A 21071-nucleotide genomic window follows, 5' to 3' on the forward strand; every position below is an offset into this window, starting at 1 on the left:
CTCTTCCCTGTCATGCTGCTAGCATGGGTGGGTAAAGAAAAAAAAACAACCTAGAAGGTAGAGTCCAACTTTAGAGAAGAGCTGTGTAGTATGTACCATGTATATGTACCCATTAATAGAAGTGGGTGGCTTGGTTTAGTAGGTTTTAGCTTGAGGGCGGTTCAAGTGTATAGACAAAAGCTCTTTTATCTTGCTGAGGTTTTCTTTATTATTATTATTTCCTTTAGTCTGTGATAACATGGAGAGGTACAACTCAGCAAGTCCATTCCTCTGCATGGATCTCACATACATCACTGCTTTATTAAAGGAAGGTTTTGGATTTAGGGACAACACACTCTTACAGGTGAGAAAAAGATTTAAATCCTAAAACTGGCTTCCCCCTTTCTTTAAGGATCAACATACACTAGTTCCTTTTTCTGGTTAACTACCTACCACGTCTTTCCAGTGCTGTTATGCTGTAGTTGCTGTTATCTGTGCAACCTACAACTCTAGAAAAACTGTTGGGAACAACTTCTCTTTCTTCCTTTATAGTTAACAAAGAAAGTGAACAACATAGAGACAAGCTGGACTTTGGGTGCTACCTTTCACTTACTGCAGTCTCTGGGGATAACGTATTGAGCTGTGACATTCCTGTGGACTTGAGCGTTTCTGAAAGTTTGAGAAAGCAAATTGAAATCTCCAGGGATGTTGTTCAGCTGGAATCACTCAGAGTACAGCATGGACCAAAGCTATACAACAGTTCTTCACCTGGGATTGGCATCACGCATAATGAAATTATAATTCATAATTGTGATTGTCATAAGTTATCCAGAAGCTGCCTTCTGAAAGTAAAAAAGCCTAAACTCCAGCAGAGTATCTGCAAGGGGCTCAAAGCCAGCTTTCACCAGCACGTTTGTATAGCATCCCATTGCTAAAAGCACAGTATACCTGGCACATGGTAGTAAACTAGACACGTGATTTCTCCTCCCTTTTATTTTAAGGCATACAGAATTGATGTTTGCTTGGGAGACATTAAATACAGAAATTAAAGATGGCACCAGCAGTCATTCAGAGAAAATTGAACAACTCTGGATGCTTCCAGCCTCAGTGTTCCAAATATCCAGCTGTTAGCTTAGCTAATATATTGCAGGAAGACTCCAGTCTTTCAAGGGGCCTGCTATAAGCACTCTTTGGGTATGATTTTCAGAAAGGTGTTGGCTGAAACATAGGTTGTACCATACCACATATTTCTTTAGGTAGCTGGAGTTTCTTAAGCAGCACGTGTGACCTACTGTTGTGTTCCTACCTTTATGCTGCCCTTTACAAGTCTGTGCAGCCATACATTATGTCTGGCGACCAGACCTGATAACTCGATTCATTTACCATCTAGTCATAACACAGAGTTGTGCTGGCACAAAACTAGGCACCACCACCAGATACTTAAACTCCACTGCCAAAAGAAATGCTTGTCACATTATACCCACATTGAAATTAAGGATGTGTTCAGACGAAACGTCTGATCTAGTAAGAGCTCACTTTGCTATGACCATCTTCTTTTCAACACAGAACATGTAACTAAAAGATGACTACCCCAGTTTTAGGAAGAAAGAGGTATTACCCATATGTCTAAGGGAAGCTTTTATTCACCCATGTCTTGTGATGAACGCTTCGTTCCTGTCAGGCATTTGCACTTACCCATACGCTACAACACACCTTTTCCAGTTGTGTAAAACACAAGACTGCCCTCACAATACCTTCTCTGCAAACTGGATTTGAAAATAACTGGTAACGTCTAGCAAGCGGAGGAACTAGTGCATTCACATCCTAATGCACCAAGGATGTTAATCTTGCCAATCAGTGGAGGCTTAAAACTTTGCCTTACTGTCAACATTAGTCCTCTTCCTTGTTAGCAGTGCATGTTTGACTGTGGCTGATTAAGTTACCCCATTTTTGTATCTCAGGTTTTATGGCACTAGGATACAAGGCATGCTTTTGAGTGAACAATTTTAGTCAGCAATAGGAGTCCAGGGGGTGAGGATGGAGCTGCCTGTACCTGTCCCACCTCTGACAACCTGCTGTGAAGTCAGACTGTTTCTTTGAAACATGAAATGAACATCCTACCTATGTTCCTTACCAGAATTTGTTAAAAGATCCATGATGGGAAATTCCTCAGTGCCAGACCAAACTTCTGTTCCATCTTCAATGGGAACTTCTGTTTTATCACAAAGGAAGTTAACTGTGGAGTCCAGCCGGGATGCTGGCCTCTTCTCAAACACAGATCTTCCTTCTCCCCCACCTTAATATTTGACAAAACTTAGTATACAACTGGTCTCAACAATAAGGTGACTGAAAACATATTCATTTTCTTCTGAGTGAACATTTTTCTTCACCTTTGCATTCTCGGAAAATACAAGGTAGGTTGCAGTGAATAGGCAGGTGTGTTACTCCTGAAAGTTAACTCATGTAATAATCCAAAGGCTTCCAGTCTGAGCCAGTGCTATGACAAACCCTCTTACTAGATCTTGGGGCCAAGAGGCTATATGCAGTGAGGCTGTATCTGAAACAATATGACATGGTGGGACATCACATGTAAGGCACAAGCAGCAGCGTATCTGCCAACTGAATATACACGAGCCCTGAGGAGTACTCACAGGTGTGGTTTTGTCTGAAGGGAGGATGGCCACAACAAGTTAGGTACCATGTAAAATGTGGCTTTTCTGTGTTCTTTGCCTCAAACCCTGGTACTACAAGTCCTAGGTGGGAGCATCTGCTAGCCCGTACCAAAGTTGCATTAAATCTGACTGCTCAGGGCCTTCATTTGTCAGTGGCACAATTCATTAACTGAAGCTTAACTGCTGCTCTCTATCAGGGGCTTGATGCTGCAGTCATAAGAGAAACAAAAACTCAGCTCAAAAGTTTCTTTCACAAGAAACTGCAGAATTGAGCCCCTGCTGTTTACATCTTACTTACTAAAGGTGGGTTGAGGATATAGAGAAGCCAGTCAAGTCCTCACACTTACCCTAGTGCAATGAGATTATTTATTAGCTTAACTAAAGACTAAGCAGCCTTTTAAGGGAAGAGTTTTGCTTGCATCACTGATTTTTATCTCCTCCTTTGTAATGTCTTTTATCCACACTAACAGGAACTGACTAGTATGTGTGACTGAAGAAGCACAAGTAATGGTTTTCAGTCAAAAACTTATGTTGAATTCTTTGTGGTGTTAATTCCTGATACTGGTTAACTGTACATGTAAATCGTGCCCAGTAGCAGTACTCCATGTTGTGAGTCTCAAATGTCTAATAAAAGGAGGCTGGTGTTTAGAACTTAAGACAGAATATCTTGAATTTCTATTTTAGTAATTAAAGCATTTTTAACAATATTCACAACTTTGTGGTGATGTCTTCATTCTTAGATGTTACCTTGCATCTCTTTTTCATGGTATTGGGAGTCCTTAAGACTAACCAGTTCCACAAGCAACACCATTATTAAATAAAGCACCAAGGGAGCGGCAGGGGGGAAGGTGAAGGAGAGAGATTAGAACTTTAAAACATAGGTATCTACCATCAGGAGGTGGCTCTCTGCTGCTGATTACCCCTCCTTTTTGAGTCCAGGAAGTGGTAAGAACCCAGAAGCAAAATACCACTTCCAGAAATCACATCAGGGAAAACTGACAGTAATCAAGCAGCAAAATTTGTAACTAGCAAAATTCAGCACCGCATATGCCAGGAGAAAACCCAGAAAGCTGTTTCCACCTCAGTCTTGTATCCAGAAGGCACAAATTAAAAGCACATTGCATAGATAGTTCAGTGGCATAAGAGGCCACGTACTATAGGAAGAGACCCTAAATCTTCTTGAGGAGAGCCGATGAGACTCTGCATGAACCAGTGGATGGTGTAAAACACAGCTCAATCCCTCATTTTTATTGTTAAATTAAAATAACAGAATTCAAAGATTCACAACAGTCACAGTCTTTGTAAGGGTAATGCACTCACTGTCAAGCTGCTGTCCCAAACCGAAAACAGATCACTTGCTGGCAAAAGCCATGATTTGCTCCTAAAAAGGGGGAGGAAAAATAAAAGTAATTTGTAAACCAGTACATATGTCATATATATATGTATATATGTCAGTATATATAGCTAAGCAGCTATAGTCTCCTTCCCTTCTCCACAGGGACAACAGATCCTTGTCAGCCTTTTTTGTCACGTGCAGAGCACATATCCCTATATGCAACACAATTACAGGAATTGCAGCATTCTGTTCCTTCTTGGGTAGCACAAAACAGACGTGACCAATAGATTTCGAGCTTGGAAAAAGAGACCTTCATCTGTTTTTCTTCTTTAAACAAACTGTAAAATTACTGAGCTCTGAAGCAGCAGCGCGTTGCTCTTTTTAGTACAACTAATGGAGACACCTTGCCAGTGGCAGCTACTACACCTTCAGAAGTTACTGCTCTTCAGTTCGGCCTAGTGTCTCACTGTGACATGATGCATAGCAAACTCAGCCACCTGTGCTTAACAGGAAAGAAGGTGACTTGATTTGTGCCATAAAACAGTCAAATCCAGAACTAAGGAATCTAATTTAAGGGTGTTTGGGAGCTCTGAGAGCAGGTGAATGAACATCATGATAGTCCAACAACTAAGTCGAGACCGACCAAAATTCAGGCAGGTAGGCTGCAAATAGAGGTTCTGCGTTTAAGACTGAACATGCTTGCCAACACCCTCCTCAGGTAACTTCCATTAAAGGCTTTTACTTCAGCCAGGAGAGAACAAGTTAACAAGGCAGAACAGCACAGAAATAGATGCCTGTCTGAGCTGCGCACTGTTATCTGTCATGTCACTTGATGTCTTGCTCTTTAGCAAAGATTTGTTTTTATAGGGCTGTTTTTTTTCATGGTGCCTTTCTGGAATGCAGTTCAAAGGCCCGTGTTTGCATTCCGTAGCAAAATAAAGCCAAAGACTCCTAATGACTTTTAACCCATTATTACCGAGACAGAGCAAACAGCCGGATCCTTCATCTTCCCCTGCGCTGCAGGAGAAACTTAAAACCACTGAGCCAAAAGTTATTTAGGAAATCCTCAGGCTCATTGCAACGTAAAACCTCAGTTTGAAGAAGTTATAATTTTCCAACCAAAAAGTGTTTTTCTTTACTTCAGCAGTTTGTGTACACTTGAGCGATTCTGGAATCTACGTACAACCCTCACTAAAGTAGGAATCTTACTTTGATGGGAGGCAGGGCATTTGTTGCTTGCAATCCCCATGTCCTCAGCAACACCAAGGGAGCCAGGCTCGTGGAGTAAAGCCTCTTCAATATATCAATAGCAGCTATCAAGGAGACATTGTGCCTCTGTCGTTCTGTCTCAAACTTTAAGAGATGCTTTAAGGACCCTGGAAGAGATAATTGAATACTTATATTAAAGCTGACTTGCCACAAAAAGTTGTGCATCTTGTCTATATAGCAGTCTCCACAGACAACTGAAAACCACAGCAACAACAGAGAAATGGTCTATCTCAATAAAGTCCTCATTCCATCAGCCAGTAGTCTTCATCTCACCACCTCTTTAACTCCATCCTTCCGTGTTTTTTAAACATCTTTGAGGTTTTTAAGAATGGAAACTACATCCAACAGTTTTGCTTAACAAATGCTTGTGCCTTTTAAACACAAAATAGCAGCATGCTTATCCTGCAGAGACAATGCTTGTCCTGATGTTACCAGCAAAGGCTTGTAAGAGTAAACATCTCACTGACACCTCATAGATCCTTACCCAGATCTTGCCCGTTGAAGGCTGCTGCACTGAGGTGATGAGTTAAGCACGCAATATCACCAAAGCCCAGGTTTACACCTTGTCCTGCAAGTGGGTGGACTCTGTGTGCTGCATCCCTAGAGCAAGAAAAGACAGAAATATAGACCCTGTCTTGAAGAAAGCCAAAAGGCTGACAAACTCTTTGCAATGAACTTGATGCTAGAGCAGCATATACAGCTTTATCCAGTACCTCTCCTTGTATGCTGTGCTGAACTACCTGACTACCTCTCCAGTTGAAAGGTGCAAGAAAAAGGGGTGAGAACAAGAAGAGGGGGAGAGCAAAAAGCAGATCTGAAAGGAAAAACAATGAAGATGTGACTAGCTAAAGTCCCATGACAGATCATATGTGGAACAGGCCTCACTATTTTTTGTAAGTGACATTGGCACCACAGGAAGCGTACAAGTGACGCATTTCACATCAGGCAGAGATATTTGAAGGGGCAGAGAGGTCAATTAGGGAGCTGTTGATTATTTTTAGTAGGGGGGGAGATTTTTTTGGATGTTGGGGGCCTTTGTTTGGTGTCTGTGTGCTGACAGGATGGTTATTAGGATGGATAGGGCAAATGATCCTAGGTGGGTTTTGATCAATCCTGTGTGAATGGTGGTTGTGGCTTTGCTTGCTATGATTTTTAGGTCAGCAAGGCCTTTAGGTCCTATTTTTTTTGTATCCCAATAGGTAGATTATGTGTGAGGTGATGTGTCATGTTTCACAACACAAAGAAGACAGACATCATGAATACAAAGTAGTGGTTTATCACTGAAAAGAACCCAATTTTGATTTTATTATGAGTAGACTTATCTGTAGAGAACAAAGCCAAACATCTTTCTTAAAGAAATTAAATAAAGTTTGATTAAAAAATGTAAGACCACACATTTAAAACATTAATGAGATATAAAGCACAGTGTGCTCGTAAGCACAGAGTGACTCAGAAGTTGGAAAGAAGGAAAGTATCTGAAATGTAATGTGGCATCCAAGAATTACTATAAACTAGCATGGTACTGCAACTGTCGGGGAGAAGAGAGTACATTCAGCCTTAGAATGTAAAAGCTGAGGTATTTCCCTCTTTCTATAAATCATTGTACAAAAGCCTGTAACATTCTGTCCAGAACCGTCTGTAAGTTTTGTGATTTGTGTTCAAGAAAAGTGAGCTAAAACTCAAAACTGGTACATAGAATGGCTGCTACAATGTTTTTGGGGAAGAACAGCTTCATCATGAGCTACTGGATTGTTTTGCTGAACTATTGAAACCAGGAAAGAAAGACAATTATCGCCCAATTTACATAGAAACCACACATAAAGGATAGAAAGCTACTCATACCAAAGGGTTTTGTTGACCCAAGAGCAAATGGTATAAACGGGGCATGGATAAAGTCAAACTGCAAGTATAAATGTATTTCTAGCCACGTTATTTGTTAACTGGGGGTCACTATGCTCACATCATTTCTAACCACACGCCACCCACTCACCCAGCAGCCATCCGTGGAGACCTTACCCAATGAGAGCCACACGGTGCTGGACATACTCTGTTGCATGCCCCATTCCAAGGGGGAACATGGCTCGGCTCTCTGGGTCTACTTTAGCGACACTTGGGGGCAGCTGACGGACTGCGGTCCCGGAGGGTTTCAGGAGTGAAATAGCAGACCGAAACATGGCCCCAGCAGTATCGATGAAGTCGGAGTGGTTTACGTTGCTCCACTGAAACAAGCAAGCAAAGAGAAACCTTTAGATGTTAAACCAAATGGGACCTATAAAAGAACACAGTAGAAAAAATCTGAACTAGTTCCAAATACTGAATTTTAACCACCTGAACAAAAATATACAGCAGAAGAAACTATCTTCATCACTTTAGGACATGTAAGTCTCCAACCCTTCCCATCCTTCAGAAGTTTAGTTCAACTTCTACAGTACCTTTCAGAACTAACCTAAATGAATGACCAAAGGGTCATCCTTTCTTTGCTAATTGTCCTTTTAATATCTTCTGCACCAGAGGAAGAAACTTGAGAATCCACCTTTCCTATTACTATCTAAGCTGTAGGATTCCACTGTACTCTTCATGATGACAACAGCCAGCCCCATACGTGCTGCAAGGCTGATGATACTCACAAAGGCAGAGTTGATGCTATCCACAAAACTTTCCTCATCCATAGTGAGAAGTTCTGATGCATGTTCATGAGATGTAGACCAAACCAGAGAGCTGGCAGTGTCAGACAGCTGGTTTAAGAGAATTTCGAGGGTAAGTATCAACAGGAAAAGAAACAAACAAAAAAGCAACCAGTGCAAGGTAACTTTAATAAATGAAAAGTAAAAGGCAGAAGAAGAGTTACTATAAGAACAGACTAAAAGGTGAAAACCAGAGACCACGAGGCATCTTACCGGAAGAAGAGCAATCGGCCCTGTGGGAAGGAACCTCTGCCACGCTACGTTATTTTCTGTGGCCTACAGCGGAAAGAAGCAAGTGGACAGTTAAGAACTAGTGACTTGGCATCATCTGCTTAAGCTGTTCCACTGCTTATGGAAGAGAGTCTGCAGAATTTCACCTCAGACAAGTGAAGAGTTGCCACCACCGCTGACTGGTCATACCGATGCTCGATGTTCTGAATTTCAGCTTCCTTCCGGACTACAGAGTTATGGCCATCTGCACCAATCTGCGAAACAGAGATGCAAAACAACCTCTTGAGCATCTCCTAAAAAAGCCAATATTCCAGTCTATAATCCTCTTTTGCATGTACGTATATTTTTGTCTAAACGGAAGAATATGATTCTATGATTCTAATAAATATAAATTTCCCCCAAACCAGAAGAGGTGGCCCCTTCTGCTCTAGTCCAATTCACAATCTTCTAGCATAGGGTACAGAACAGGCTACGCACTGTGTCCCTTAGCAGCTCTGACAGAGTTAGCCACTCACCTCACTCAAGCCCTCCACGTGGGTGGAGCGGCAGACACGGAATCAGAACCAAATCCAGTGGAAAGGACTTGGGCAAGAGATGATGCCTGATCAACAGAAATAAAAACTCTAGTTACCAGCAGTTTGGTCTGAAGTCTGCGTCCATCAGCTAACTCAATTTGGACCCAAGGGCTTGTGTCACAGCTGTGAGAGGGAAGGGGCCAGGTATACCCGACTGCTCTGCTCCCGTAGAAAACCTCCACCCGGTCTAGTGGGAACACAAAGTGCCAGGGTCACAGCATGATACAGACATGAAAAAAGGAAACATCACTACAACAGCAAAGGGCCACACGTGCCTTAATGGCACCCTAAGAACTGACCCTACAACTCTCAAAGCATCCAGAAAGAATAGATCTGGCCAACTGTTTGTCACTGCTAAGTGTGCTCTGGACAGAAAGCTACCGACCTTTTCATTAAGTCTCATTTTGAAGAGATTATGTTCTGGAGAAGTACATATGCAATTGTCTTCATGCTTTGTAGCCTATGGGAGACAGATTTCTCCCTCCCTTCTGCCCCATGACAAGAAGCTGCCCATGTTCCAGTTATTTGTTAGATGAATACTCTTTCTCCTCTCATAAGTTAGCATACACAACAGAAGACAAGTAACTGAAAGCTCTCTGCAGGCAATAAAATATTAAAGAAGTTGTCCACTACCTGCTACTGCATCTAACTGTTTTGTGAGAGCAGCCATAATGACGTCATTCTCCACTATGTAACCCATGTCATCAAAGTCATCTTTCTCAAAAACAATGATGGCCTCTGAACAAGCATCCCATACCTGCAAAGAAAAAATACATGATATGAAGCTACATGACAGGTAAGTGCAGTTCCTTCAGAGAACATGAACGTGTCTATCTTAATAGCAAGAGAGTATGTCAATCTAGAAATACGTGACTAGAGGAAATGTCCTGGACTACTGTTACATAATTAACATATAATGCTACCCTACCACCTTTATTTCTGTCTTTCCTGACTAGTACCCACGTCTCCATGTCTACAGCTTCCATTAGGAATCAAGTTTTTATCCTGCAACATCAAGACTCTGATAGGTATCTCCCCACAGAAAAGCATGGCCCACCCTTTGCCAAAGAAATAAACTTTGGATGTTTGAGAATTCAAAGCAGACAAACACACAGTACACTCCCATCCCTGAGTATGGCACCTGCATTCGCCGGAACGGTTTGAATCTCAGGCTGCAGACATGATCCCATGCGCCAAAACCTAAAGGAGAAAGAAGACACAAATGTATGGGGACACAGGGTTATGAGTGCCACTGAGACCCAAACAAAGCTGAAGCTCTCTCCATGCTCTCCTCCTCTCTCCCTGACTATGAACCACTGACTCCTTTCCAGCTTGCCCAGACTTTCACCGTCCCTGAACAGGGGCAGTTCTGCCTCAGTACTTTTACAGCTCCAGCACTGCTCTATTTATTTTGCTATTAACACAAGCCACTAGAAAAGACACGAGTTTTCTGTGAGTGCTGTGACTTATACAGTCAACTGTCATTGGGCAAAAAAGTAGACACAGACATTCATAACCACTGTTTATAATGTTTCTTTCTCCATATGGAATCAAGGCTTCAAACTGCCTTTGAAATTAAAATTGACCAGAAGTGTTGTGATCAGAAGTTACGAGACTACAGAGCACTGAACATGTGGGAAACATGCATATTTTGTGAACAGTGCATTCCAGATGCTGTAGAGAGCACCTTACAACCCTTCGCTAGCCTAACAACACAAACATTTGCATTATATGTATTTATATAAGCAATCAAACCAAGATACCTGTTCCGATGAAAAGCCTGATTTAACCACAGCAATCAGTACTTAGAATACTAAGAGATAAAGCCAAACAACTCCATCCTGTTTAGGATGAAGGCAATGCACGCTCAGAGGGGTTTTGTTTAAACAAAACAAAAACAATTCAACCATGCTGCTAAAAACACAACAGAAATTATACTTACTGCTTAGAAGGGTCGCTGATCCTGGGGAGATGGAACTGACCCTGTTACTGAACCTCTCTGGCAACTGACCATATTCTTTCCTAGGACCAGCCTCCAGCAAAGCGATTTTCTTATCATGGAAGTGGATATCATGCCCTAAAGGAAGCAAATATATGCTTGTTAGAATGCTCCTACCAAAAGGCCCTTTTCTCATTTCTGCATCAATAACGCCTATGTGTTTGTATAAGACAGAATTCAAACTAACGAAGAAACACGTTTACAGTGCAGGTTTTGACTAGGCAGGTAAACTTTGTAATTTTTGAAGCTTTATAACTACAGCCCTGTAACTGTGATAGACAACCCTTCTGCAGTTAAAGCAGAATTTTTGTACAAAATTTTAATTTTTGCACAAGTTTGTGCAGATTTTGTTACTAAAGTTACTGAAGTCCAGTATTAATGAATGAATTCTGCAAGTACAAAACACATTTTTCAGAGCCTGAATATAAATTCACTAACTAGAACAAAAGGCAAAAATTTAAACTTCCATGATATTTAGCAACTACATGGGCGTTGGTTATGTTCTTATATTTCGACAGTGGAATAGCACAGGCAGTTTAGACTTCCCATATACTTAAAGAGAAGCAAAAAAAAATTGAAGAGATTATTCAAGTACAGAGTAAACCACACTGAGCTGGCAGTGCTCCTTGCATCTGACTGCTCTGGTGGTACAACCTACAGAGACCAGGAAGTGTCTTTACATCATCACAAGCTTACTGCTGCAGCAGCCCCAGTAACACCCGCATCTTGAATGTGTTTTCTAGATTCCATGTAACAAGCTCCTCTCTTGAAAGGCCCCAACTCTGCTCCTTAGCCTTAGGGACTGCCTGAGGGGCTCCTTGTGCTAACTGTCTCAAGTGTCATTTCGGTGGCGTTTAACAACACACACAGAACAGTGATAAATTTCTGAAGTGAACCTTCAGTACTTGCAAAGAACCTTATTCCTTAGGAACTTTGCTCTTTAAAATCTCTTCTGTTAAGGCTTCTGTCAATATCGCACCCTCCTGAATCAATGTTGCAAATACAAGAGCTGCCGGTGCTCTCAGGATCTCCAGTGACAAAAACTAACTGCAGATATATTTTAACTTAGTGTTCTGGTCTTTAAAATACAGACTTAGAGAATAAAACTTGGGGTCTGAATAGCACTTAGGTATTAAGCTTTAAAAATAACTTCCCAGGAAAACAAAGCCACGGCTGAAATTATTCATCAGCGATCTGAGGGTGAGCATTTGACACAAATACTACAAGTAGCCTAGACGACTCAAAGCACTAGTTACATATATATATATATATATTCAACTACGCCGAGGCCCACGACGGCCGCCTCCAGCCGCCCCGCCCGCAGGAAGGTCACGGCCTTACCCAGCGCGGCGGCCATGGCGCTGCCCACCATGCCCCCGCCCGACACCACCACGTCGTAGAGCGGCGCGGCGGCGGGGCCGTGAGGAGGAGGAGGAGGAGGAGGGTGAGGAGGAGCGGCGGTGAAGGAGCGGAGCGGGGCCCGCCGCCGGCCGAGCGGAGCCAGCAGGGCCCTGCCGCACGCCGCCGCCATGGCTGCGGAAATGGCGGCCACCGTCCCGCCCGCGACGGCCATGGCAACCATGGCAACGGCGCCGCTCCCTGAGGGGGGGGGCGGGCGCTGCGAGACCGCCTCTTCCTCAGCACCAATGAGCGAGCGGTACGAGCTGCCCGTCTTGGAGCCTGATTGGCTGCTTAGGCAGTGAGGCGGGGCTAGAGCGCTGCAGGCCTCGCTGATTGGTGGGAGCCGGGCCGGGAGCTGAAGCAGCGGCGGAGGCCCGCAGGTGAGGGCAGGGCTGGGGCTGGGGCTGGGGGGCGCACGGCGGGGGCCGCACCCCCCTCACCGCGTTCTGTGTTGCAGGTGCCGGCGGGACCCGAGGCGCTCGGGGATGGAGGGGCCGCAAGGGCCGGCGGGCAGCGGGCCCGGCGTGTGGCGGCGGGGCCAGGCCCAGGGCCCCGGGGACGTCTCGCAGCGAGCGGCCGGGGCCGGGGCGCCCAGGTAGGGCGGGGGCTGCCGGGGCTGGAGGACGGACGGGGCCCGAGCCGCGGCCCCGTAAACGGCGTTTGCATGGAATGAACAGCACGGGTGCCCCCAGCCTGTGCTCACCGGCTTTAACGTTTATGTGCCCCCGCATCAGAGCCCTGGAAGTTCAGTGCCTGCTCGCACGCTCTTAGAAAGAAAATAAAATCACCGTTTATAAAGAAGGTGGCACTGGTTACCGCGGTCGCCAGGCAAGCACGCTGGCTAGCAGCCTGTTCCCACAGCCGGCCCCTTTCCGTATCTCCGTTTTCCGGCGCTTGGTTTTCACCGATCCACCTCAGGTGCCCTGCGTTTGATCCTTCCCTAAACGTCTCACAGTGTTTTACCCAGTTATCACCCCCAAAATACTACGAGAAGTCTGCTGTTTCTGTGAGACCCAGGGTAGTCTTGTGGTTTGTTTTATATATATATATATATATATATGTAATTGGTTATATTTTCTGAATTATATATTCTGAACAGCTACGAGGCTGCCAGCCAAGTCTCCCAAAAACTGCACTCACATAGTTCCTGGTAGCCGCCCTTCCATGAAAGTCTTGGGAATTCCAGTGTTTGGTTCTGTTTCCTTTAACTTCTGTTTGTGAGGTGCATCTGTGTGCTTAATTCATTGCCTCTTGCGATTTTGTCTTTTATGTTGAATAGCCGTTTCCCGAATATCCTTGAAGCTAGAACATCCTGTTTAACTTGCAGCCTTACTGGCATTAGAGTACCAGCAGCATAAGAAGTTGCATTAGAGATCCAGGTAGTCACAATTGCCATTCTGTGTGTAGAAAACAGAATACAAGCAAGGCTATGTTCACAGACTCAAGTAGCAAAGGAAAATACAAAGCCTGAGAACGGTAAGGCCTAGGCCTGTCTTTTACCTACCAGCCCAGCCTACAGTGTCTTTCTCTTAATCAACAGCATCTCCCTTCTTTTAATTCTAATTGTTAATAATTTCCCTTATTTCCCCTTCATCATGTCTTTGTCTTAGTCATGCATCTGGTAACAAAAGACAGTCCAGGTCTTTGATTGACCTTACCTCGGACAGTACCTGGGATCAGCAAAAACCTCACTTGTTTCCTAAATCGTGCCTGAGGCCCAAAAGTGCTTCATCTCCCTGGATTCCTTCCATCACCATCCCTCAGCCCTTCAAAATGACACTGCGGGAAGCTCGCAAAAAGTCCCAGCTGATGAAGTCATACTTGTTTCTTGAACTAAACAATCCGAGAGACAAAAGGCAAAGCCAGGATGAAGCTGAATGTCAGAAACAATTCCGGGCACAGCCTGTACCTGCCCATGTGTTTCTGCCCCTTTATCAGGAAATAATGGAACAGAATGAGATTCGCAGGCAAATAGCAACACAGAAAAGAAAGGAGCTGCTGCTTTCCACTCAGCGGCCCTTCAGTTTCCTGGAGAAGGAGGAGAAAAAGAAAGAAGCTATCAGACAGAAGTTCCTGGCAGCAGCAACCCCAAGTGAGAGCTCAAAACCGAAGCAAGCCAGTCGAAAAGTTCCTAAATCCACATATGACCCACTTCTTGGAGATAAACTCAAAGGTAAAGTGCCAGGGCTCTTCCTGTATAAACAGCTCCCTGACTATCCCTTACTGCCTGGGAGTTAAGGCCAGTATCATTACTTCCTCTGGTATTGTCTGGTCTCCTCTGTATCACTGCTCATTACATTTCATCTAGAGACCCTTAAGGTAGAGTGTCCTAAATTTAGCAGTCTTGTGGTAGCGTCAGCTCTGGCAGTTCTGCACTACTCCCAAACACACGTGGGTACACTGAGCTCTTCAGACAGGTTTCTGTGCCCTTTTTGCTGCATATTGTGATAGTTTGGGCATGCTTCCCTGAACTGAATTCCATATTTTTAGTTAGACTAAAGGGTCTTGCATGATGTGTGTGTGGTACAAGCATGAAAACAAATGTAATGCCAAAAGTATCTACCCAAGGTCCATGCAGTATCTTGGAAGTGGTAATTTTACTCCCACTGTCACCTGTGCTGCACAGAACCCCTGCAAGAAATATATTTCCTGAGCCCCAGTCAGGCAGTTAGTCTGGTTCTAAGCAATAGTGCAGCAGTCCTGTCTCTCCTGCCATTCTCTGATGTTTTCAGTTACCTTACCAGTTACTCTTCACCTTCTTATTAAGCACTGAAACACGTGAGGGAGGTGACTAGGGCCATTCTAGTCAGAGAGATGATCAAGGAAGTTGTCCTGATACTCTCTTTCTTTCAAGTGGCTTAAGCTTAAGCACTCACAGTTGCATGTTTGAAGTAAACAATACAGACTTAACACTTAGTATAGGAGACAGATCAGTCCTTCGGTCCTTAATGGTTATCATCGCTTTTCTCACACTTTTTTTTTTTTTTTTTACCGTTTCCCATTGAATTCTTCTTGCATAAACACCAGTTTTCATCAGAAAAACTTACGTTGTACACTGCTATGTAAAATGGATTGGAAGGGTAAAAGAGAGCAAGGGATAAACCACTGTTCTGTTTCTGTCTGTCATATGAGAAGGAGGGGGGAACAAACATTTCATACCTCAATCAATGCAAACTTATAAACAGACTCCAAAAAATCTTACGTTGCAAAGAGCAGTATTGATTTTTTTTTTTCTAAAAGTGAAAAACAAAAAAACAAAACATAATTTTGTCTACACTTTCATAAACATTCAGTGTTGCACAGTAAAGGACACAGTCTGACATTATACCCCTGAAACATTTTTTCTATGGAAAGTTTGTCACAGAAGTCACAAGATAGGATCCATCCACCAAATCCTCCTTACTTAAAATCTTTTTTTCAGAACTAACAGTGCTGGCTGTTAAGATAGAAAAGCCATCATCCATTATGAATAGGCTTGAAAAGCCTGTTTGGATCACCCATCAGTTTAAGGACATAGAGTCCCATATGAAAAGTAGAACCTTCATTAACACATCTGCAAGACAAAGAGGCACAATTACCTGGTACTCCTCGGAAAAGGAATAGGAGGAGAAGGCCAGTTCAGTAACTTACTCTGTGAGAAGGGAAAGAGATATCTAGAGATTAATGCCTAAGAATGAGACATTACCATGGTTCTTCATGTTCCTTCGAATTTCTTTCCTGGGAGGCAGAGAAAAGAGGAGGTGGAAAGTGGAGAAAGAACACCAGATGCCAGTTCTCTCTCCTGTGAGTAGCTGCCATCATAAAGAAAAGCTTAGAGTTGTCCAGTGACGATTTGGCAGCCTTTTATGTCACTCTTATTATTCTCATTGTTTTGTTTTTGATTCCTTAGAAGCTGAACTCTACAGAGAAATCCGCATTCAGATGAGAGCCAAGGATTTGCTTGAGAGCTCTGTAGCTCCTATAGATACCAGCAACTGTCGGAGGAAGCCTCAGTCCCGAACTGCCACTAAAACTAAGCAGGAAAAACTTGGCTTCTTGCAGGACAAAAGCTTCAGCTTCACACCAAGGATTAATCCAACAATACCAGATTTTGAAGAACTTTATTGGGCATTTCAGAGGGAAGCAGTAAGAAGACAGGAAGTCAAAGAGGCAACTCGTAATAAGCCATTCAAGCTACGAACCTCCAATCTCCGTAGCAGGCAGAGGCAGGCTAATGAAAGGATAAAGGTGAGATGACCAGATATTTCTGTGGTACTATTCTCTGTGATAAAGATGGCAAGTTCTTAAATGTATAGCATTTATTTATGCATATTTCATGTCCTTCAGTGAGACCTGTGCCCTTGCCTTGGGAGTACTGCAGAATTCTAGTACAAATCGGAGAACAAAGTTCTACACAGAGAGATGAGCTATGGCAGCTAAGCTCAGCCACCCTTCCATACTCCTAACCAAGTCTCCTTCCCTCTCACCCCTCAGCCTCTCCCCATGTAAACCCATACTGGTGGAAGAGAGAAGAATGAGTGCACTGCCTACATACCTCTGCCTGTTCTCTCTAGTAGACCAAGAACAGAGGACATTCTATGCTGTGAACAAACACACTGAATAAAGTTCAATTTCTTTCAGGATTCTCATCAACTTTCCAAAGTTTCGATGCAAAAAAGTTGTTCTTTGACTGCACTTTCCTCTCTCTCTTCCAACACCCTTCCAGTGCATATTACAGATGCAACAAGAAAAAGGGAATCTGCTATTAGGTAAGTAAAAACGTTTGTCTGCAAGACCATACACCAACTAATGACTGAAATGGAGAAAAAAATAATAATGTTTTCCCTCATCACATCAACAATACTTTTCCTAAATGTTTCTCTGTAGTCTTCTTTCCTTGTTAATTCTTATCCTGCCTCCCAGTTGCTTTGGGAGCTACATACATCTATGTCTGAAATTTTGCTTTTCTCCTTGGAGGATTACAAAACTGAAACTGCCAGCCAGCATGCAGCCTGGCATTGTTAAGTGAGCTCATTGCTTACTTTCTCCTGTACAGATGCTCCCAAGAAAGCAAAAAGGAAGGAGACAAAGAAGGAATTCATTGGCTGGAAGAACGGAAAAAGAAATATCAAGCTATCCGTAAGTCAGTGAACAGCCGAGCAAAAGCCCTGGATCCACATAAAAGTCTGGATGAAACACTCAAGGAGAAGTTGAAACAGAACTGGTCAGTATCCTGTTCTGCACAGAGATAAATGTTTGCTTTGGTAACTGGGGATTATCAGATGATTTTTTAAGAGGAGTTGGGTCTAAGATCCTTCATTCCTAACCTGAGTTTTTTGGCTGCCATACCTATTCCACATTCATTTGTTTTTTTTCACAGTCCCACGCTACTCTTTCCAAACAGAATAGTTTCCTCTTAACATCAGTAGAGACGATTTTGTACAAACAAGCCAACTGAAATGTCTCCTTTGGTAAAGCACATAAAACACATAAGGCAAGATTTTGTCAAAACTTGAACACTGGTTCTCTTCTTACACTCCAGTAGTAAAGCTTGCTGAGGGTGCATAGCTCACTAGCAACAGCAGTGTTTTACCCAGGATTTGGAATAAGGACAATTCCCAGAGCTATTTAAAGGACAAAATGGTTGTTGAGAATTCCTGGTTCCTGATCAGCTACAGTCAGAGGGAACCTGTATTAGACAGGGAAATTTTCCATTTCAGGCAAAATATGAGAGAGAGAACAAAGGAATACAGAAAGGAGCTGGAAGAAATGCAGCTGCGAGTCAAGAACAGACCATACCTCTTTGAACAGGTCACCAAGGTAACTGGTCAAAGTTCCAGAGTGTTTCTGGGTGACAGGATACATTGTCTTTCGTTTAAGACAGGCATTAAGAAGTCTAGTACCAAGCAATTCATCGATGAGAGGGTGCAAATGCTCGTATAGTCTCTGGATTACGCTTAAATAATACATGGGACAGCCACCCAAGTGTTACTTAAACTCCTTCCCATGACTTGAAAAACACTTGTACTTACTTATTGGTTGTAGAGCTTTCCAATGCTTACTATATATTGCAATCAAAATATATCGTCTGATCAAAATTAAGGCCTTATCACACCAGAAACTATACGAATGCCTATTCTGCACCTCAACACCATGGCCTGCAGTCCAGAAATTTATTTTTTTAAAAAACCCTCTCCAGTTGAGCACTTTTACTGTGTAACTCCAGTGCTACTGGAAAAACATGAATGATTGTTAAATCACTTATATCACCTGCAAGCTCGGCTGTCTGTGGTTGCATTAAGCACATCTCACCATCACACAGTACCTACCATCTGCAAATCTATAGTGCACTTAAGTGTAGATAAAAAAAATATTTTATAGAAAGTATATTTCCCTCAGTTTTCTCTCTCAGTTCTGTCTCCTTGCAGTTTTGATAGATACCTGGTTAGAGACATACTGACAATACATAACTATATGCTGATTTAAGGTATCTCAATAGAAATATCCTTTTGGCTTAAACTTTCTGTTCAGGTGAGCAGTTAATGGAAGCAGAGAACACATTTGTATGATAAATTTCGGTAACATTTCTGTTTGTCAGGTTGGTAAGAATTTACCAGTATTGATAACATGAACTTAGCTGGAGACAAGATTTCTGTCTTTCCATACAGAACACGTTTATCTTTAGAAACCAGCCACTCCCTCTGGAAAGCCTCAGTTCAAACTACATTAATTTGCAAGGTTTATGCAGAGGCAGTGAAGATATAGGATCCAGGATGCTTGGTTTTCAACTTCTTGAATATGAGCTGATGTGAAGCTATTTCACAAGCTCTGTTTGTTGAACTCCACTGTGGTTAGTGCTTACACATTACAAACCAACATGCTTCCAGAATTTCTCACAACCCTTTTTTGCACATATGCTCAACCTGAGTGTCAGAGTCAGGATTCAGACACAAGTGTGCTACTGTGTTAAGACTGGAACGCTGTAGAAGCAGGAGAACAGAAGAACAAAGTGAAAAAGAACAGAAGCAGGAAAAGGTGAGCTCCAGCTTTGAGAGATATGGGGGACATTCTCCTAGTATTCAGTTTTGATATTGTACCCTACGAAGGACAAACATTCTGGACGTGGACTTTGCTGTTCTCTTGTTCTCATTAGGAGTGTCAGCCATAAACTTTAAAACAACTTGACTTGGCTTACAGGAAAGCCCCAGTTCTATATGCTTATTGTTTAAGTTTCAATTTCATAGCATGATGCCCGTCAAGGAGCAGAGCGTCGCTACAGACACACCCTCCAGCATGTTGGGCTAAGTGAAGAATTTGTAAGGAAAAAAGGAGAAGATGCTACTGACTTGCTGGAAGAAGAATCTGACATTCACAGGTAATAATAACTATGCAGTAGAGCTCTTTTGCCTTTGATCAGAAAGCTTTTCTTTTTTTCATAGAAGCATTCCTACATGTAGTGGAGGAAAAATTACTGTTAACTGTTAACTCTTCATTCACTCATGACCATATCTGCTTCTTCCTCCCATAAGGAAAAAGCAATAGTCTTTCTATATTAAAATATCTCACACAGAACGCTACTCCTCTGTAATTAAGCATCATGGTTCCTCAGTCTTGACTTCCATGACTGCTAGGCAGGCCCTCTATTTCTTATGCATGGGACAAAGCAGCAAGTAAGCACTGCAAACCATTTCCAGTGTTAGACAATCACTATTTCTGCAGAGTGTCCCAGCCTCAGAGTGAAAAGAACGACTGCACTGTAGAGGAAGGAGAACCTCACGAAGAACAGAGAGGAGAGGAAAACGCAACGTAAGATCTAACAGAAGAATCCATGGATCATCTCTTGATTTTTTGAATTCAAGATTCTCCAGGTTAATCCTCAGGAACTTTCTGGTTTCGGCTGACAATAATTGCTCTGGGGTAAGTGAGATGGGAAAACTTAATAAAGGAAAAAAGGACTGACTGTCGTTTAGAGCACATTTTGTCCAACCCAGGAAACCTTGCAGCCCCCCTTAGTCTTCACAAGTGTGAAGCGATCATGTGAGCGATTTCCCTTTCTTTAAAAGGACTGCATGAAACAAAACAACAAGTTAAAAAGGTTGAAGCACTATCTCTGGATAAAAGTAGACATGAAAGATTGAAGAGGTGCATCCTCTAATGTCAGCTGCTTGTGTTCATGCCACGGAAGTGCTAGGAAAGGGAAGAGTCCTTTTCAATGTGCTAAGCCTTGGTTTATACATAACTGGGGTAGAATGACTTTAAACAAGGAATTTCTACAAAAATAGTGAAGAGTTGATCTACCCTGGGAGAAGACTCATGGGGAATTTCTTCTTGAGCCTGTTAACTCTTCATTCACTCATGACCAGATCTGCTTCTTCCTCCCTTAAGGAAAAAGCAATAGTCTTTCTATATTAAAATATCTCACATAGGCCATGATTTGAAGCTTTGTTTTAACTTCTTACCAATTTAGGTCATTAATTTGGCCTGAAAAAAAAACACAACCAAAAGTATGGAGAAGGTTATAAGTAAACAATGCATCACTTTGGACTGCTATTGTCCTAATTCTACTATTACTGTGATATCAAAAATGGACTTTGGTGCAAGCGAGATAAGGTATTATTTGTCAATGTGTCACTCAAATGCCTGGGTATAATATCTTAATTGGTATGGTTCACACATTAATCATCTTCCTGTACCTGGTAATAATAAGAGTCTCATGAATACAAACCGCTCCCACCCATTTTCTGAGAATCATGGTATCAAAGCACTTTGAAATTATAAAAAAATAATAAATGGCTATCAATGTTTCTGCATTGTCCAATTTCTTTATCAATCTTTTCCTCACTTAAATGGAAATTGTGTCTTTTTCATCTTCATTAGCTCTAATTATTTCTCCTTATATAATAACACTACCTCATTGTCAAATCAGAAATACGGTAGCTGTAAAAG

The 21071-nt window shown here is 42.6% G+C and overlaps 3 protein-coding genes across 4 annotated transcripts in view; 2 read left to right on the top strand and 1 right to left on the bottom strand.

Moving 5' to 3' along the window:
• The window catches only part of ENTPD5 (ectonucleoside triphosphate diphosphohydrolase 5 (inactive)), a 21578-nt gene extending 18220 nt beyond the window's left edge, over window positions 1-3358 (top strand). For both annotated transcript variants that reach the window (XM_035328640.1, XM_035328639.1), the window contains exons 13-14: window positions 228-343; window positions 532-3358. In XM_035328640.1, coding sequence (XP_035184531.1) covers window positions 228-343; window positions 532-618 — 203 coding nt within the window. In that variant the 3' untranslated portion in view covers window positions 619-3358. The remainder of the gene's footprint in view (window positions 1-227; window positions 344-531) is intronic.
• On the bottom strand, window positions 3031-12322 carry COQ6 (coenzyme Q6, monooxygenase). Its single transcript, XM_035328634.1, has 12 exons — window positions 12087-12322; window positions 10689-10823; window positions 9888-9946; window positions 9380-9503; window positions 8803-8933; window positions 8318-8425; window positions 8154-8216; window positions 7884-7991; window positions 7273-7475; window positions 5741-5856; window positions 5197-5363; window positions 3031-4032 (listed from the first exon to the last, which is right to left on the bottom strand). Exons 1-12 carry the CDS (start codon window positions 12316-12318, stop codon window positions 4003-4005), a joined length of 1476 nt encoding a protein of 491 aa, XP_035184525.1. The 5' UTR covers window positions 12319-12322; the 3' UTR covers window positions 3031-4002.
• Window positions 12323-12614: 292 nt separating this feature from the next.
• On the top strand, window positions 12615-20836 carry FAM161B (FAM161 centrosomal protein B). Its single transcript, XM_035328016.1, has 8 exons — window positions 12615-12741; window positions 13757-14319; window positions 16036-16373; window positions 16767-16894; window positions 17182-17349; window positions 17846-17945; window positions 19370-19500; window positions 19845-20836. Exons 1-8 carry the CDS (start codon window positions 12632-12634, stop codon window positions 19933-19935), a joined length of 1629 nt encoding a protein of 542 aa, XP_035183907.1. The 5' UTR covers window positions 12615-12631; the 3' UTR covers window positions 19936-20836.
• Window positions 20837-21071: the final 235 nt, after the last annotated feature.

This window comes from Oxyura jamaicensis, chromosome 5 (assembly GCF_011077185.1).
Source record: "Oxyura jamaicensis isolate SHBP4307 breed ruddy duck chromosome 5, BPBGC_Ojam_1.0, whole genome shotgun sequence".
NCBI lineage: Eukaryota > Metazoa > Chordata > Aves > Anseriformes > Anatidae > Oxyura > Oxyura jamaicensis.

Coding starts and splice junctions, on each gene's coding strand:
- COQ6 (XM_035328634.1), bottom strand. CDS start 12,318: ATGGCCGTCGCGGGCGGGACGGTGGCCGCCATTTCCGCAGCCATGGCG. Junction 5,857..7,272: donor CACCGTGTGGCTCTCATTGG/GTAAGGTCTCCA, acceptor TTCTTGCTCTAG/GGATGCAGCACACAGAGTCC. Junction 4,033..5,196: donor ATGCCCTGCCTCCCATCAAA/GTAAGATTCCTA, acceptor CCCCCTTTTTAG/GAGCAAATCATGGCTTTTGC.
- FAM161B (XM_035328016.1), top strand. CDS start 12,632: ATGGAGGGGCCGCAAGGGCCGGCGGGCAGCGGGCCCGGCGTGTGGCGG. Junction 16,895..17,181: donor AAAAGGGAATCTGCTATTAG/GTAAGTAAAAAC, acceptor TCTCCTGTACAG/ATGCTCCCAAGAAAGCAAAA. Junction 17,946..19,369: donor TCTTTGAACAGGTCACCAAG/GTAACTGGTCAA, acceptor TCAATTTCATAG/CATGATGCCCGTCAAGGAGC.